Source organism: Clavelina lepadiformis, chromosome 3, assembly GCF_947623445.1.
Source record: "Clavelina lepadiformis chromosome 3, kaClaLepa1.1, whole genome shotgun sequence".
Lineage (NCBI taxonomy): Eukaryota > Metazoa > Chordata > Ascidiacea > Aplousobranchia > Clavelinidae > Clavelina > Clavelina lepadiformis.
Genome location: NC_135242.1, coordinates 8,481,200 through 8,497,682, shown reverse-complemented (window position 1 = coordinate 8,497,682; position 16,483 = coordinate 8,481,200). Strand labels below are relative to the sequence as shown.

General features: G+C 35.4%; 1 protein-coding gene and 1 non-coding gene across 3 annotated transcripts; one reads left to right on the top strand and one right to left on the bottom strand.

Moving 5' to 3' along the window:
• Window positions 1–1,191: 1,191 nt before the first annotated feature.
• Window positions 1,192–16,482, top strand: LOC143449333 (uncharacterized). Of its 2 annotated transcripts, none has more exons than XM_076949486.1 (26): window positions 1,192–1,353; window positions 2,450–2,663; window positions 3,448–3,608; window positions 7,266–7,394; window positions 8,255–8,371; window positions 8,484–8,597; window positions 8,689–8,802; window positions 10,194–10,307; window positions 10,382–10,445; window positions 10,590–10,753; window positions 11,056–11,166; window positions 11,271–11,336; window positions 11,444–11,557; window positions 11,665–11,865; window positions 11,958–12,147; window positions 12,290–12,491; window positions 12,649–12,826; window positions 13,011–13,071; window positions 13,202–13,356; window positions 13,536–13,680; window positions 13,814–13,842; window positions 14,227–14,284; window positions 14,494–14,568; window positions 14,695–14,756; window positions 14,870–14,935; window positions 16,030–16,482. In XM_076949486.1, the coding sequence occupies exons 1-26, from the start codon at window positions 1,326–1,328 to the stop codon at window positions 16,287–16,289; spliced, it is 3,192 nt and encodes a 1,063-aa protein (XP_076805601.1). In that variant the 5' UTR covers window positions 1,192–1,325; the 3' UTR covers window positions 16,290–16,482. The 2 variants fall into 2 exon arrangements, with proteins under 2 accessions (XP_076805601.1, XP_076805600.1); XM_076949485.1 differs by having other exon boundaries at window positions 13,814–13,848.
• Window positions 4,490–4,563, bottom strand: Trnai-aau (transfer RNA isoleucine (anticodon AAU)). The gene has a single exon. It is a non-coding gene; the product is annotated as a tRNA-Ile (tRNA).
• Window position 16,483: the final 1 nt, after the last annotated feature.

The following is a 16,483-nucleotide window of genomic DNA, read 5'->3' as shown; positions in this document are numbered from 1 at the left end:
AGTATGCAAAAGTTCGTGCAGAAGAATCAAAAATAAAGTTAACCTCTAGAGCGCCACCTTATACAGTTTTTTGCTTTTTATTTTACTATATACTGCAGCGGTTCTTAAACTTTTTTGAGCGCGACCCAAATCTGAGTTTCATGATCACCTCACGACCCAAACCTATGTCGCGACCCATTTTAATGTCCTATAGACCTATATTATATTATATTAACCTATGTCGCGACCCACCTATGTCACTATGTCGCGACCCATTTTCTGACCCTCCGCGACCCATGTTTGGGTCGCGACCCATACTTTAAGAACCCCTGATATACTGGGTAAACAAGGTTTAGCCACCATCAACTTTGTATATCATATTTTAATGATTTCTATGATTTTTGATTTTGTACTGTCTGATTACTGTGTTACAAAATACAAATAAATAAAAACGCCAAAATTATAATACAATACAACAAAAAATAAATACAAAATCATAGTACTTAATACCTACCAAAAAGTGAACCTCCAGGATCCCATTCCCAGGAACCTCAAGAATTGGAAATTTAAAGAAAAGGTTAAATTTAATAACATCTTTTAATAACTTTTAAACATTTCAATTCCAGGACAAACGGCACAGAATTAATGTTTGAACTTTATAGTAGCTTACATCAACATTCAACTTACATGAGGCATTAAACTGTAAGCACAATCCAAGGAACTTTCACAAAAATATGTCAAATCTTTACGCCCTCCCCCCACTGCGTTGTGTTGTATTAACCGTGGCTGAAAAATTGCGGCAAGAAAGTCTAAATTCTAAGTCTAGACATTTACATAGTAGCCTAAATTTAAGGTATAACCTTTTTATAAAAATGATAGGTCACGACTGGGGAAATTGCTTATACAAGTACACCTTCCATTGTTTTGGAGTACCGTTTGATAGATATTTTCTACTAAACCGGATGTTAAAATATTTTTTTTGATAAGCACACATTTACGATTATAAATTAGTTTTATTATTGCGTTTATATGGTACTTCTACATTACCACAACAATATCGATTAATTGATGCCAATTATCTACCACTTGTTTAAGTGCTATGAAATTTTTGCTTGGTGTTGAAGTGTTCTTTTGTAGCTTACTGAACAAAATACGAAACCGCATATAACATAAATTGGGCAAAATATTTATAGTAAACCTTGGAGACAGGCTTCAAATAATATTTCCCTACGTTAAGATAATTTACTTTTATTTGGTTTATTACAAAGCTTTTATTCGTACATGAAAAGTTATTTAAACAGAGAAGACATCAGCACAAGTGGATTTATTGAAAACAGGTGTTAAACATGACGGTTCTGTTTGTTTTCATGCTTGGTAAGCAAAATTGAGTTGTAAACATATACAGTCACCATTTGCAAATGTTTTGACTGGTTATTTTTATATAACTTTTTATAACTTTTATATAACTTATATTACCATTTCTGGCAAAATTTATGCCCAAGTAAGTCTTGTGTAAAAAAAAATCGACTAATCCGATAACATGTAGGCCTTACATTTATTTATAGGCTACTGTAAGATATAAGTAAATTGTACGGATCCTTCTTAATGAAAATCTTGAAGATCTACAATATTTACCTAGCTAACCATACTGTGTATGTTTTATGTAAAACGCGCATGTCTCAATCTTAGATTCAGAAGTTCACCTATCTAGCTTACACTTTCTACATCAAGTGTAGTCGTTTAGCTTATTCAGTTATAATTAGAGGTGTTCTCGATGACGTTACAATACTCTTTGTGGGCAACAACGTACAGTATATCAACGCCGAATTAACCAACTGAGGGGCTCGTGCCCCGTCGCAAATTTCCAGTTTTCAAAAATTTTCATTTTTTACTAACTATAATCATTTTAGGTTATTTTAAAGCAACTTTCAAAAAAATAATTTGATTTTAACCTTCCACAGTTGTAGCACTACTGCAAACTGCCTTACATGTTTTAAGCCCTCGGGCTTTGTCGTTTTTTCCCATTCATTCATTGTTTATTTGTTTCTTAGCGTATTTTCTGTTGACCAGTCTACGAGGCTAGCGCCATATTTTTTGCTATCCACAATCAAATAACAAAAATAAACGATACAATACTAACCAGTGTCTACTTGCATAAATTTCCAAAAAATTTGCTAAAGTTTCACAAATAGCCTAGATAAAGAACCAACACCGTGAAATGAAAAATTTTTACAGCTAAATTAGATATAATCATGACTTGTGTGGGTCCTTTCAATGCGCTGACTTGTGGTAACTGCCACTACGTTAATAGCCTACGGCCCTGCAATAAGTACTCATTTGACCAGGGTATAAGAACCAAGCACTTGATTAAAACTGTATGATGTGGCGCTGTATTTTTGGAAAAGTGGAGCAAAACAACTTGATTTTATCGCATATATATTCCCTTCTTTGGACAGAGTTTATTTTGCAGGTGCAATAGTTGCGCAAGCAGAAGCTCAGTGTGGCAGTACCTTGCCGGGCACAAGTGGTAACTTGACGCACACGGAATATCCAGAAAACTATGAAGCGAATGCAAATTGTGTATGGGGAACTGAAGCAAGAGAGCCTGACACCGTGTTTTTTGAATTCGAGAAACTAGATGTCGAATCTGACACCAATAGTGGTTGTGCCTATGACTACGTCAGGTATGAAACTGTGCTAATAAATGAAGTTTAACAATTATAACTAGTTTCTAACTTGTTATAAATATGCAAATTAAGCTATTGATTAGTTATTATTTATAAAGTTAAATAGGCTATAGCTAATTTACGTTTACACATTCATGTAGCCTAACTTAAGTGGTGTTTTTTGTATTTTTTAAATGCTTTTGTATTTTTCAAATGCTTAACAGAACCTAACAGGTTCTGTATATAATTATAATGTATACGGCAGTAAACCATAACGATTTTATAGCGGAGTCCTTTTTTATGAGAATTCAGTTGATGATTAAACGATTACTGTTTAAAATTGTTCTTTGGGTAAAGCCAGCCAATCAACTATATGGGCACAAAACATTTAAAATAGACCGATTTGTTCCACATCACATAGGACTTATTATTTCGTGACAAAGATCGATTTTGTCACATACGTTGTTGGCATCGGTTCTAGTAATCTCAAATTTCACATGCCACGTCAAGTCTAAATATTAGACACTTTGATTATTACATGGTAGACTAGTAATTGTTAAGTTTAAATTTATCAAAATGTCGTTTCTGATACATTTTTCTCTCATGCGTTTGAAAATAACTAACCTAGAATGTGATGTTTCGTATTAAAACAAGTTCTGTATTTCATCAAAATCGAACAGGATTAGTGGATAGCTGAACGTGAGCATATCTCTCGTCACGTAAGATAAGAGCTTTTGGCATAATGGCATCTCCGTGTCTCAACTTGGCTACCGGCTTGAATGATTCTGTATTTCCATCACAGCATACAATTTCCATCAGAAGATAGTCCTGAGAAATTCTGTGGCCGTCCTCAAAATAGACCTGCTGATAAAGTGTATAAAAAGAATGGGACCGGGGACCCAGTAATAAAGTTTGTCTCAGATGACAGCGTGCAATACGAAGGGTTTTTGATGCATTACAATAGTAAGTATCTTTTGCTTTTGGATGAAATTTTCGATAGCGCTTTAAAAAAAATTATAACTCAGCTGTATTATTATAAGTTATAATAAACTTACAGTTATAAATTATAGCTCAGTTTTAAACATGAGTTATTTCTACGCTAAATTTCTGTAGGCTATTATTGATCCTTAGGCCTACTTATTTATGGTTAAATATGGCTGGACCTATTTCACTGAAAGGTTTGAAAAAACCGTGCTAGCATTTATAAGTATGTTGCATTCAAAATTTGCACTAGATCAAACAAAATGTGCGTCGTATGAGTGGCAAACGAAATAGTTTCTTAATCTTTGAAGTAGTTATTATAAAAAAATGTTAAATGTAAATAAAGAATATTAACCCAATTTTAAAGTTTTAAGGTCCTGAAAAAAACCCAAAGGTTTAAATTTATCACTATCAACCCTATTTAATGCACAATAACGATGTACAAGTTTCTTGGGAGTCTACAGCCTCCAAACATTACTGTTTAAACAAGGATATAGTAAAACAAAAAACCAAGATACTCAATACTTCTATAGGGCTAACTTTTGATTTTAATACCTCTACAAAAGCTTTTGCAAGCATTCTCGTTTTGTTTACACAAGATTCGTGTGATAGTTTCATGCAAAGGATTATAAAAGCTATGTTGAAGGATTATAAAAAGTGCGAGAGCCATAAAATCAACCAATTCCAGTGAAAGGTTGTTAACTTGACGTCAGTTGATTCTTACAAAAGTCATTATCGGTATGTCGCGGCTACATTTATGGTTCAGACGCATTTCATGCTTTGTTAATTCAAAAAACTTGTTTGATCTTAACAAAATATACAGTACAATATCTTAGTGCTTACAAAATTAAAAGAAATATAATTGGCCAGTACGGGGATCGAACCCGCGACATTCGCGTTATTAGCACGACGCTCTAACCAACTGAGCTAACCGGCCACGCGCATACTGGTTTCATTTTTGCATAGTAAAACCCAATTAAATAAAATGACGTAGAACCGACATCTCTTTTAAGACTGTCATTAATACAATTAAAGAAGTGAATAGTGCGTAGTTCGTTAATTTTGCGATCAAGGCGATTATTAGAAATTAATTTTCGTAATACGTTGATGCGTAAGTCGTTGATGTTATGATGTCGCTGAAGTTTCATCAAAACTTAATTCAATTGCTAAATCATTTTGATGACATCACAAACCTCAATCGCAAGACGTTCAACGCTGAAGTTGTCAAAAATTTCAAAGGCAATTTTCCAAAAAACAAGACCTGATGGAAGAAAACGGATAAATGTTGGGATTCAGCATCAAAAAGTACAATAACAACCATCAACACTTTAGTAACCTTAAAATTTACGCAGCCCAGTTTTAAATATATAATTTTTTTTTTATTATTATCACTAATCCGAGCCAGGAAGGAGATTCAGACCGAATTCGTTTTTTTTTTAAAAAGTACGGTATTAATAGCAAAACGTTCGACATTTTCGATTGCATTGTCCAATGTATATACAGTCAAATCCGCTTAATTCGGACACTTTGGTTCCGCTCACTTTTGGCCGAATTAAGCGGAGAAACGGCTTTGTCCGAATTAAGCGGAAAATCAATTGTTCGTTTCATGGTAATGCATAAAGGCAAAAAAACGCATTTAAAATACTGTACTGTTGCGTAATAAATGAATTGCAGCTGCGCTATACTGCAGTAACTGGCACTGATCGCATAAAACAGACATGTGCAACCAGTGGCTCGCGGGCCGCAATGCGGCCCGCCAGGTTGTTTCGTGCGACCCGCGTGGTGCTCAGCAAAATGTTAGAACTTCATACTAGACATCACTATTTCATGCAGTTTACATCAAAGCAATGGAAATTTTCGCACGCTCTGTATAGAAATATTGCCCTTTGTGATGCAACAATGCTGCGTTGCATAATTTCGCAATGCGAGATGCATTTCGCAATGCAATGCCGTTTGTAATGCAACAATGCTGCGTTGCATAATTTCGCAATGCGCTTGACTGAATTTAGTTTCCTCATCTTCCATCGACAATTATTCACAGTTTTTCAATAAATTATCGCACAAGTGTGTCGTGGACTGCATTAAATCTATTTCTTAACTACATAAACTGCATAGGAAAGTCGTTTTACGATACTAATTTTTTCTGAAAAAATCATGTGGCCCGCGTTGTCATTCAAAATTTTGTATTTGGCCCTCCAGTGAAAAAGGTTGCACATGCCTGGCATAAAACGTCTTCGTTTACTTTAGTGAGCAATTTCACTTTTTGTGCTAAACTTTTCTGTACAATTTACAAGATGGACGCGATTGTACCGAAGTAAAAGCGACTATGAAGCTGGCACGGCCTTATATGAGTTCATTGTCGATTGTTACTGCATCGATCGTCATTGTTTCACCATAATCGCTCATAATGCAATTGCATCTTGTCTTAAAACGAACGAAGTACTGTTTATTGTGTCATAACCTAACGAAGGAATTGCGAACATGTGTCCGAATTAAGCGGAGAATTGTCCGAATTAACAGAAGTTTTTTACGTTCAATTTTTACTTTTGTTCCGTTCCCGAGCATTTTGGCCGAATAAAGCGGTTGTCCGGGTTATCCGGTGTCCGAATTAAGCGGATTCGACTGTAAAAGCAGTAGTGGGTATATAATATAGTGTACATAGGTGAGCAATACCGCTGTACTATCATAGATATTCTACAAAATACATTTTATAGGATATTTATGGGTACTATAGTAACATGAAACCAAAGCTATTGTAGTTTTATAGGTACAGTACTATATATAGTACCGAATTACTGTACTGCGGTACTTTTTCAGTACCGATTCCGGTGCCGTCAGTACTTATGAAAAAAGTAACGAATCTCTAAATAGTATACCTTTTTTCAAGAAATTTCAGTCGGTCCCGGTACTCGGTACTTTTCACGTGATAATTTCAAAATTTTAACAAGTTTGGTTTCTAAAATACATGTTAATTAATCCTTAATACTAATTTTAGCATCTGTTGCTCATTTTTAATTTAGAAATGTCAAGTAAAATTGGAAGTGATTAACGTCACATATGCTTTGATCTGGAGTAACCTTTACCGGGGGCATCATTGTATTTGCAGCAGCATCGTTTACACAAAAAGTACCGAGTACCAACAAAGTAGGCTACCAAACTATTTTTTTAGAATAGTACCGAATACCAGAACCGTCGGTACATTTTTTGCCAAGTACCAGTACCGACTGCCCACCTCTGATAATATACGAAAGTGCAATACAAACGCAGCCTATTTCTTTCATTTCCAACAATATGGCAAGTTTGAGCTGATTTCCTTGCTCGTCGGAAACTTTGCATTAGCAAGAGATAAAGAGGAACCTCGAACAATCACGTTAGCGGATTCGGTACCGATTCGGTTTTGCAGAAATCTGTTATCGTATTTCTTTTATCAATTTCACAAATCCGAATCTTTTAAACTACAGTATAGGCACGATAGTACGATTACATTACAGTTTATATGTTTTTAGTTTATCAATGTAGCCTTTAAAGCAGCATTTCTGGTCTTATGTTACTGTCGTATGAGTAACTTAATAGCATACAGTTATCAATAACCTGCTTCTGCTTGTCTATACTGCTAAATATCCTAATATTTATGTACAGTTGAAAGATATGATTATTGCCAAAGTTACCCTTGCGAAAATGGAGGATCATGCGTCCTTGATGACGACACAGAAGATGGTTGGATCTGTGACTGTGTGTCGGGATGGACTGGTCAAATTTGTGATGAAGGTAAGCTATACTTATAAACGCCGTTACTGTAATCCTAATAGTTTTCAAAAAAATGAATACCTGAAGATATTTATACTCTGGATGTAAACGTAGTAATTTTTCTTTCACTCTCAGTCCTACTTGGTCGGGAAGGCATTTTTTCCTCCACCACACACGACACGAATGAAACTAGCGCCTGCTGCAATGTATTTATCTACTCGCTAAGTTTATATGTAGGAAAAGTTTTCATCAGTTGTTGATTTGATTATTTGCTGTTGTTTCATACAGTTTTCGCGTCAAAAATATTTTCAGCATAAAGCATAGCCTAACCATAAATGATTAGTCTGGCCGTTCTTCGTGGAAATGTTCATATCGGAATACTTTGGTACAGTATTTGACCTACTTATGGTCAAATAGTCACTCACTTTATAGAATTATTTCGGTCAATTTGAACTTATTCCGTCCATGATGTAATTTTAGTCCTGCTGAAAAAAAACATGTTTCTTAATTGTTGTACACTTTTGTATATAACTGTATAGCAATCTGTACAAGCTATAATTTTGGCTATAAATACACCTAGCAATACCTAGTAATGGTAAGGGAAAATTGGTTTGTGTCAACTAATGTCAAGTCAAAATCAATGAATGTTTTACCCTTTATTTGTGGTCATGACTTGATGCAGTGGCAACTGAAAGGAGATATAAAGACAGGATTAATAAAAGAATGGTTTAAATCCCCAATTGCGCGAGCTATTATATTCGTGTTGTCCAATGTTTTCCTAATTGGATTTCTCTAAAAAAGCCCTTCGAAAACGAATGTTTCTCTTTACATTGCGAATACATGTTGATGTGACGTTGGTCTACTTGTATTTCCTAAAACAGATCTGGATGAATGCGAAGTTGAACCATGTCAGCACGGCGGAACTTGTACCACGCCACAATTTGACATGTATCAGTGTGAATGTAGTCCAGGATTTACAGGAGAGAATTGTGAAATAGGTAACTGATACCGAGCTGATTTCAGTATAAGTAGTAAATGTTTTGTCGTGATAACTGCAATGTTGTCCTTAGATCTTGCTTGTTATAGTTAATCTATATGCACTTTACGCAGATATTGATGAGTGTGAGTCTGGTCCGTGTGAACACGGAGGCACCTGCCACGACGATGATAATAGTTTCTCCTGTGCATGCACTGCTGGGTTTACAGGGACTACCTGCGAGACAGGTGGGCTGGCTGGTGCATCTTTGTCATTACATTTCCATCTGACGGAATATAAAAAACGCTGAAGTTCATTGATTTTACCAATGCTGTACAGATATAAACGAATGCGAATCAGGTCCCTGTCAAAACGGCGGAACGTGCAATGACAAAGAAAATGGATATGATTGTTCATGCGCGCCAGGATACGAGGGAGCCCATTGTGAAACAGGTATGATAAAACGTATTGGGTCGTCAAATTTGTATCTTTTTTCGATTTATACGTTGAAAGCAAATTGGGAACCAAATTCTGGATAACTCAGCGTAACTTTGCAGGTTTTTGGAAATTGCTTATACGTATAATATTAAATCAATTACACCAACTTTCATTGATTTGATTTGATTGATTGATTTTCATTCATAACTTATAATTTTGCATTTAAATTTTGTTTTATGCACACAGGCAACTAATATCGACTTGTTGCACAATCATAGATCTATACGTCTTGTATGTACAATGAAACAAAACAGTTAACATAGCACATACAGCCATAATATTTTGTTTTAATTTATAATCTCGTGGCACCGTGTCCATTGGTATAGTTGTTTGAAATTCACCGAGATTCCCACAAGATTTACGGCAGCACATCATTCGGTTTACATTGTAGCGAACTGTTATTGTTCTTATGCCATCGTATATACTGGTGGTCTTCGTTTGTTGTGCACCATTATATTGAGTGAATTAATGCTCGTAGATCATAGATTAACGTATTATATAGACTTTACACTACTTGTTGGTCATGCAAATCATTTGCGTCTGTAGTTTAGTTGCACATACGTGTTTAGACCTAAAGCCGCCACTGCTTTATTTTGCTTGCCGTCAGTCAATCAATGCAGTCAATTCATGGTTTATGCGTTGCGTTGCGTCAATTTTAGAGCCAACGAATGTGATCAGTTATTACTGCGTTGCGTTTCCGGAGTTTAATGTCAGCAATAGCTTATGCGGTATCTGTGGTGTATGACTAAGGCAATCTCCGATTTTCTCTGAAGTTCTGCATATTTTCCAGCAAGCACACATAGCAGGTGCATACAATATAAAAGACTTCTATCTCAGAAAAAAATTGAACAGACCTGCTTCTGTTTGCACTGCACTGAATACCTGGCTAAACTGCCTTCTAGCGCCCATACAACAGAGGAATCGGCAGCAGAAGAATTTATTAACCAATCACGCGCACCTTCGCTAAGCGTACAAAACGCACAGCTTGAAGCAAAGTGGTTCACAGAAATGAAAAATATTAATGAGGTGGCGCCATCTAACCATACAGTTTTCTGTTGATTCATTATAGGTTTGGTTTGCTGGGCTCGTATATGTGAGACTTTTATTGGCATCCCAGCAAGCTGAAGTCTTTCTAGACTCCTGATGTATTTATTGATTTGCTTTCATGAGGTGTTTTGTCGATATTCGTTTGTTATTAAATGAAGACCGGTTTTGCACAAACTGTTATCCAGTTAAAGCTTAGCAAAATCATTACAACTTATCGGTTTTTTTCGAGTTTCGAGATTCTCAATGGGCTTAATTTTATTGCTAAATGAGTGAATGATCAATTATTATTCTTATTTCAGATGTTGATGAATGTTCGAGTTCACCATGTGAGAACGAAGGAACTTGTGTAGATGAGGTGAACGGGTACAGTTGTACTTGTGAAGACGGATACAATGGCGATCATTGTGAAACAGGTCATTTTTAACAGTGTATTGCTGTGAAAACTTTCTATGACAAAAACACACTCACATGTTTGTATCTTCTTTAGATATAGATGAATGTGAATCTGATCCTTGCGAAAACGGAGGTTCATGTGAAGATCAAGTAGACAGGTAACCTGTATGTATACTGGTTGATAATGAAGATGGTAGAATAGGCCTACAGTATTGGCTCGTTTTTCGTAGTTTGGCTTGGTCAACCAGTTACCAGACCAATAACAAAAACCAATCACCGATTAATAATAATGCGATTTTTAGATACACTTGTACTTGTGAAAGCGGTTACACGAGTGTCAATTGCCAAATCGAAGTTGACGAATGTGACAGTAACCCTTGTCAGAACGGAGCACATTGTGTGGATCACCCTAACGCTTACGAATGTATTTGCAGAAACGGCTACAGCGGCACACACTGTACCATTGGTAAGGAGTTTTGTTAGTCGAATGTTTTTTAAGATCCCTGGTATGGCCATAAAACATTGGTAGTTTTTTTTTCTGTATACAAAACATGACTGTCTGGAATACTAAGTGGCGAGTAATGAATTTGTTTTGATCGACTTTAAAATGTATGCAATTAATACCGTTTTAACTTTTGAACAATAAAATTAGTCCTGCTGTATAACAATTATGAAACCAGCATTAGGTTCTACAAATCGATGAAAACACATTCGTTAAAAAGGATTGGTGAAACGGTAGGCTACATATTGGATTATTTTTGTGTGTAGATCCATGCGAATCAAAACCTTGTCTTAATGGTGGAACGTGTTCCCTATCTGATGACGGCTTCGAATGCAAATGCACGAATAAGTTTACCGGCAACACTTGTGAAAACAAAAGTCAGCCACTTTGTGTTGTTAGGTCGTGTTGGGTGGATACAGGTCAACGATATTACATCGTTATTAAGCTTATATGTTACATTGCGTTTTGCGTTGTTTTGCAGTAGAGGAGCCTGCTCAGCCACCTGAACCTCAAGTAGAGGAAGAACCAGTTAAAGAAGACATAGACGGTTTGATCTTAAATTGCTAGGTCTTTATCGACACTGCCTTAAAAGATTATGTATAAAAATATTCCAACAGTTCTTAGTTTATACTATATACTATACTATTTTGTTAGAAGAGGATCCTTGCGAGGAAAACCAATGCTTAAACGGAGGAACATGCTTGCCGGAAAAAGATGACTTTCGCTGTTTCTGCATCGACGGTTTTAATGGAAAAAAGTGTGAAATAAGTAAATGCCGTCCAATCGTTTCTAAAACTGACATATTGAAAACATGCTGTGTATAAACCGTAACTCGTGCTGCTGAAAGCGATTTCATTGCACTCTATTTTGTTTAGAAACTAAGGATCAAGACGATACCAATCATAACCGGGATGATGATGATTGGCATAACCAAGCTCACATTCTTGCTTCTGTCTTACCCAGCGTTATTCTTCTTATCCTAGGGATTACTGCAGCTTTGTTGCTATTTGCTTATTTAAGGAAAAAGAAGCATAACGTGACGCGAGTGAAGACTATAAAAGTGAAACCAGCAAAAGGTTTTGGATTTTTGATGTTTCTGTTTAGAAAGAGACTTATATTAGATGTCTGCGTATAGTTAATACAGTGTTTTTGCATTTCTAACTTTTAGAAACAAAACCAAAGACTAAAACAGAATCTCGTTTCGAAAAAGCGCCAAAACTCGCAAAAATTCAGAAAAAAATTAAGGCTAAAGCTGCCAAGCCCAAGAAAAAACGTGAACATAAATCACCTGCTTTTGAAGAGGATGCTGACGCTATAACAGTGATAGAAGATGACCCGAAGCCAAGAAAGTCTAAAAAGTAATCTAATAATTAATCTGAAGAAGATTTTATACGTTGCTGATTATCGTTACACTATGATGTAGCAGTAAATTTGGCAACAACGACATCAAACCGTCTTTAGTAAATCAAGTGTTTGTCATGTTTGTGTCATCTTTTTCAGACCAAAGACTCGTGCAAGAAAGATGTCCAACGAATTCAAGAATCCAATATTGCTTTCTCTTCAACAAAATTATCCTTCTTACCAGCCCATGATTGAAGCACCTACAGTAAACGATGTCATGAATACAAGCGCAATGCAACCAGCAGGAATGTTTCATAGTCTCCCTATTGCCACATATGATTGCAAGCCACAACCGTTTCAGGTATTATGATATCAAACTATATGAATTCTATAATGTATGTTAGAGTTTATATAAACTCACAGTTTGAAGATTTGGGATTCAACAATAAAGTAAGGTATAATTTGATGTATACAAGAGCATATTATCAATTGTTACTGTTTGAACATCTTTTTATCAGCAATATCCAGCGCGTCCTTCTGCAGTACAATGGTCGAATCCTTCCTTTAACAATGATATCAATAGCATGTCTGATGAAGTGGACTCTGCCGATCAATATAGTGATATACACAATGGCAATGAATACAGTCTTGATTTATTTGACCATTTCGAGTCCGACGAAACGGATAATTTCTCTCGTAATATGCTATATACAGTATTACAGCACAGCTGTGCCTTTTATTTGAAACTTTCAAGAGACAATACTTATTGCATTCATTATAAAGCCACTTGCTGTTGGTATACATATATTTAAGGTAAAATTGCTTCAGACTTAAAACATGCATTTACCAACACTCAGTTGCAAACTTTGATTTAACACAGAAATAACCAATCAGAATTTCTCGTCATCTAGTGATTCAACTACTCACACTCAGCCAATCAAGTGAGATTGTTTGGGAATTACTGTTATTCATAGTTAGTTGCGTGGCTAGTGGCTACAATGTATGTAACTTTTAATTCTCTACAAACAGATGATCGTTTTTCCGTCTCAACATTTTAAACGCTTTTGGCAGGAAATATCGACAAAGAGAAATGACTGGATTTGATACCTTGAAATCTCATGTTGGTTCCGACAAAGCATCCTACATGAACTTACATCGAGATGAAACAATTTACGCGCCTACTCGTTCTGTTGCAATCCCTGACAAATACTGTAAACAACTTCCAGGTAGAAAATTATGTGCTATATGTAAGTAAGCTCTATTTTGTGTTATGGATTGTTATAAGGGAATTATTTCATTATAAATTCCCAGTATAGTCTTGCTGGGAATATGAGATATAAATGCATCAAAATTTATAAGAATTTATAACATTACGCACTCGTTGTCATTAGCCAACATATTTTAGCTAAAGCTGATCACTGGCAGGAAAGAGACAATAAAAAATTAAACAAGATATCACCAAAACACCTACGTCGCGATGCCAGTCCTGAAACCCTCAGCACAAGCGAAGAAAATCAGCGCCATTTAAGACCTTCGAATAATCTTCCGAGGTAAAACGTGATGTTAAGAGAGGCGTTTATTGAGTGCTTGGGGTTTGATTCTTTGTCATTTCCAGAAAATTGGATATTTAGGATCAAATAGAAATAAAAATACCGTTGCCTGTAGTCTATTTTAATCTTGTAGGCAAACAGGACCTCAACCAGAATCAAGAGGTAAAGGTGAACTTATTCTCTAATTTTTAAAATTAAAAAATCATTGTTTACCAGTCATGTTTAAAACAAAAAGCCCTCTTCATACAAATCAATGGAAACATTTTTTGCAATACCTCTTCTTTTTTCTGGCTACATTCCAACTTTATTTGGGATAGGCGGTGTAGAGGATGTGCGCGTTATCCTCCAACAATCTACTGTCTCCGTGTCCTCGTTCACACCGTCCCCTCGCTTCCATCTTCTTTTTGGTCTTTTTTTCCTTTTTCCCACACGCAGTTGCTGGACCGTTTTGTCCACTTATTTTCTGCAACGCTATGTTTACTAACTGAATGTTTTATTTTTTGGCAAATTTCCGGATCTGCATGCATACTGCTTAAATTTTTGCAGGACCCTGGAAAGAACCGACGATAGTTAGAGAAAAAACTGTGCTTCCACAAAACTCTAAGTATTTTTATTGCTACTTTTAATTGTTTCACGAAGGAACATACCATATCGTATGTCAGATATTCTATCCATATTTTATAGTTATCATAGAACTGTATCATGGCAATAGTTAAAATATATAGGTAGAGTAAAATTGCTCCTGGCATAAATAATAAGTTGTTGAAAGATAAAGTTTATCGGTCTAGTAGAAAATTTCACTTTTATATGTAGAATGCAAAAATCAGCCGCATCAATCAATAAGAAAAGCTCACTTCTGTCCACAGGACTGAGGGCTGCTCAACCGAAGTAAGTGAAGTTGCTTGTTTTGTGCTATTTAAATCATTAATTGTAAGCAGTATGAACAATGTAGAGTCACATTCGATGTCAAGAGTTAGGCTGTCGATTTCGTAACAAAATTGCCTTTAACTGCAGGAAAAAGTCAACAAAACGAATTACCTTTGATAAAAATATCACCAATCTAACTCCAATTACAGGTAAGAAAAGTAACAAAATACAACAAACTTACCAAAATAAAAGCTAAGCTTGTATCTGAAATGATTGCAGTATAACTTATAAAGCTTATATTTGCAATTATGTATATTTTTAGAAGAAGAATCTTTACAGTTTTCCGGTGATGATGAACGATTTCGTAGAAAGCGTCATCCGAATCCAAGTAAGTTATAAACGCGAAAAATTTATTAAAACTGACCAACGTTTCATTTTGCTGGCATAATAACGTCACACGATAGCACCTCTAAGTCCAGTTACAAATGTTAAACATAACACATTTTCAAAAAAAAAGAAACGTCATGTTGCGCATTGGATGGTACATTAAATGCTTTTAGACCATATATTACGAGGACAGACGCCCGTGATGACACAGCGAATAATTGCGCAAAATAGCACGAAAATGGCTTTGGTTTTTAGTTGACTATCTTTTTGATGTATTATCGCGTAGAACAAACACGTCATATTGCTTGATTTGACAAAAAAATCACTACAAAATAATTATAATAATGGCTGCCAAAGCAAACAAAATGCATCTTGTTAGCATCGTCACACAAACACTTTCAAATAACTCCCGTATCCAATGTAGAAAGTTGGTAAACTAAAAGAAGGCTAAATTTTAAATGGAATGAAGATAATTTAACGTCAGTATAGCCTATACTAAAACAACTAAGAGAACTTGCTGCTATAATTTTCAACGAAAAAAAATTAATGTGTAAGTTCGATAACAACAAACGCATAGCATTAGAGAAATGGCTCTTTACAAATTTTTAAAAGGATGGTTTCAACAATTTGTTGTTTGTTTGTTTGATCATTTAATTAACCTGTTCAGTTATCATTTATTTAAACGTTTTAAGCTTCAAATCTTAAATTGTCTTAAATTGAGTGATTCTATATTTTGAAGGCTTATTTAACCAAACTTACTACTTAATTAAGGCATAAGTTTGCAGAGGTATTTATTATAACCTATATGTATTGCCCCATGTCGGTTTTCCATAGTTGATTGGTTGTCCATGATGTGACGAAAAACATTTTTAAATGTTCAGTGGCACAGTAAATAACTGAACAATATAATTAAGCTCATGGCTTTTATTTAAAGCAATGCCATATCTATTAAAGCCATGAAGAAATTAGTTATAGCACAATGGTTTTTCTCAGTTAAACACACATTTTACGACTTTTTCAACATCCAATAAAACGAATCATGTTACAGTCTCCATTTCGCATTAAATTTGTAATATTTTTAAATTTTTTTTGCAGGCATTCCTGCTGTTAGGCTGATGGAACGTCATCCACCAGAGGGCCGCATAAGCTCATGCGATGAAGAAGGAAAACCGAATAAAACCGGCCATCACTCGTTCAGTCAAACAAGCAAGGCAGCGAAAAAAGATCAGTTGCCCAGGGATGACAAGATGAACATAAACAAGTCGATGTTTAAGTTAATTAGAAGACCAAGCTCACTAAACATCAACCGTGGTCGGGGGTTAAATCGAGAAAATGCTTTTATTCAGAGCAACTGAAAGTTCGAAGAATCTAATAGGCGTCACGTGACAAGTGACGAAAGTGTTTACAGACTTTCATCCAGGAAGCTCCTTTCTAAATTATTTTGGGTATATACTTTGTTGACTTGAAATACAAAGAATTTTTTCTATCGATTTAATTCAATTCTTGTGAGCAATGAACGTGCATTACGAGTTACGACGCAAGAATATAC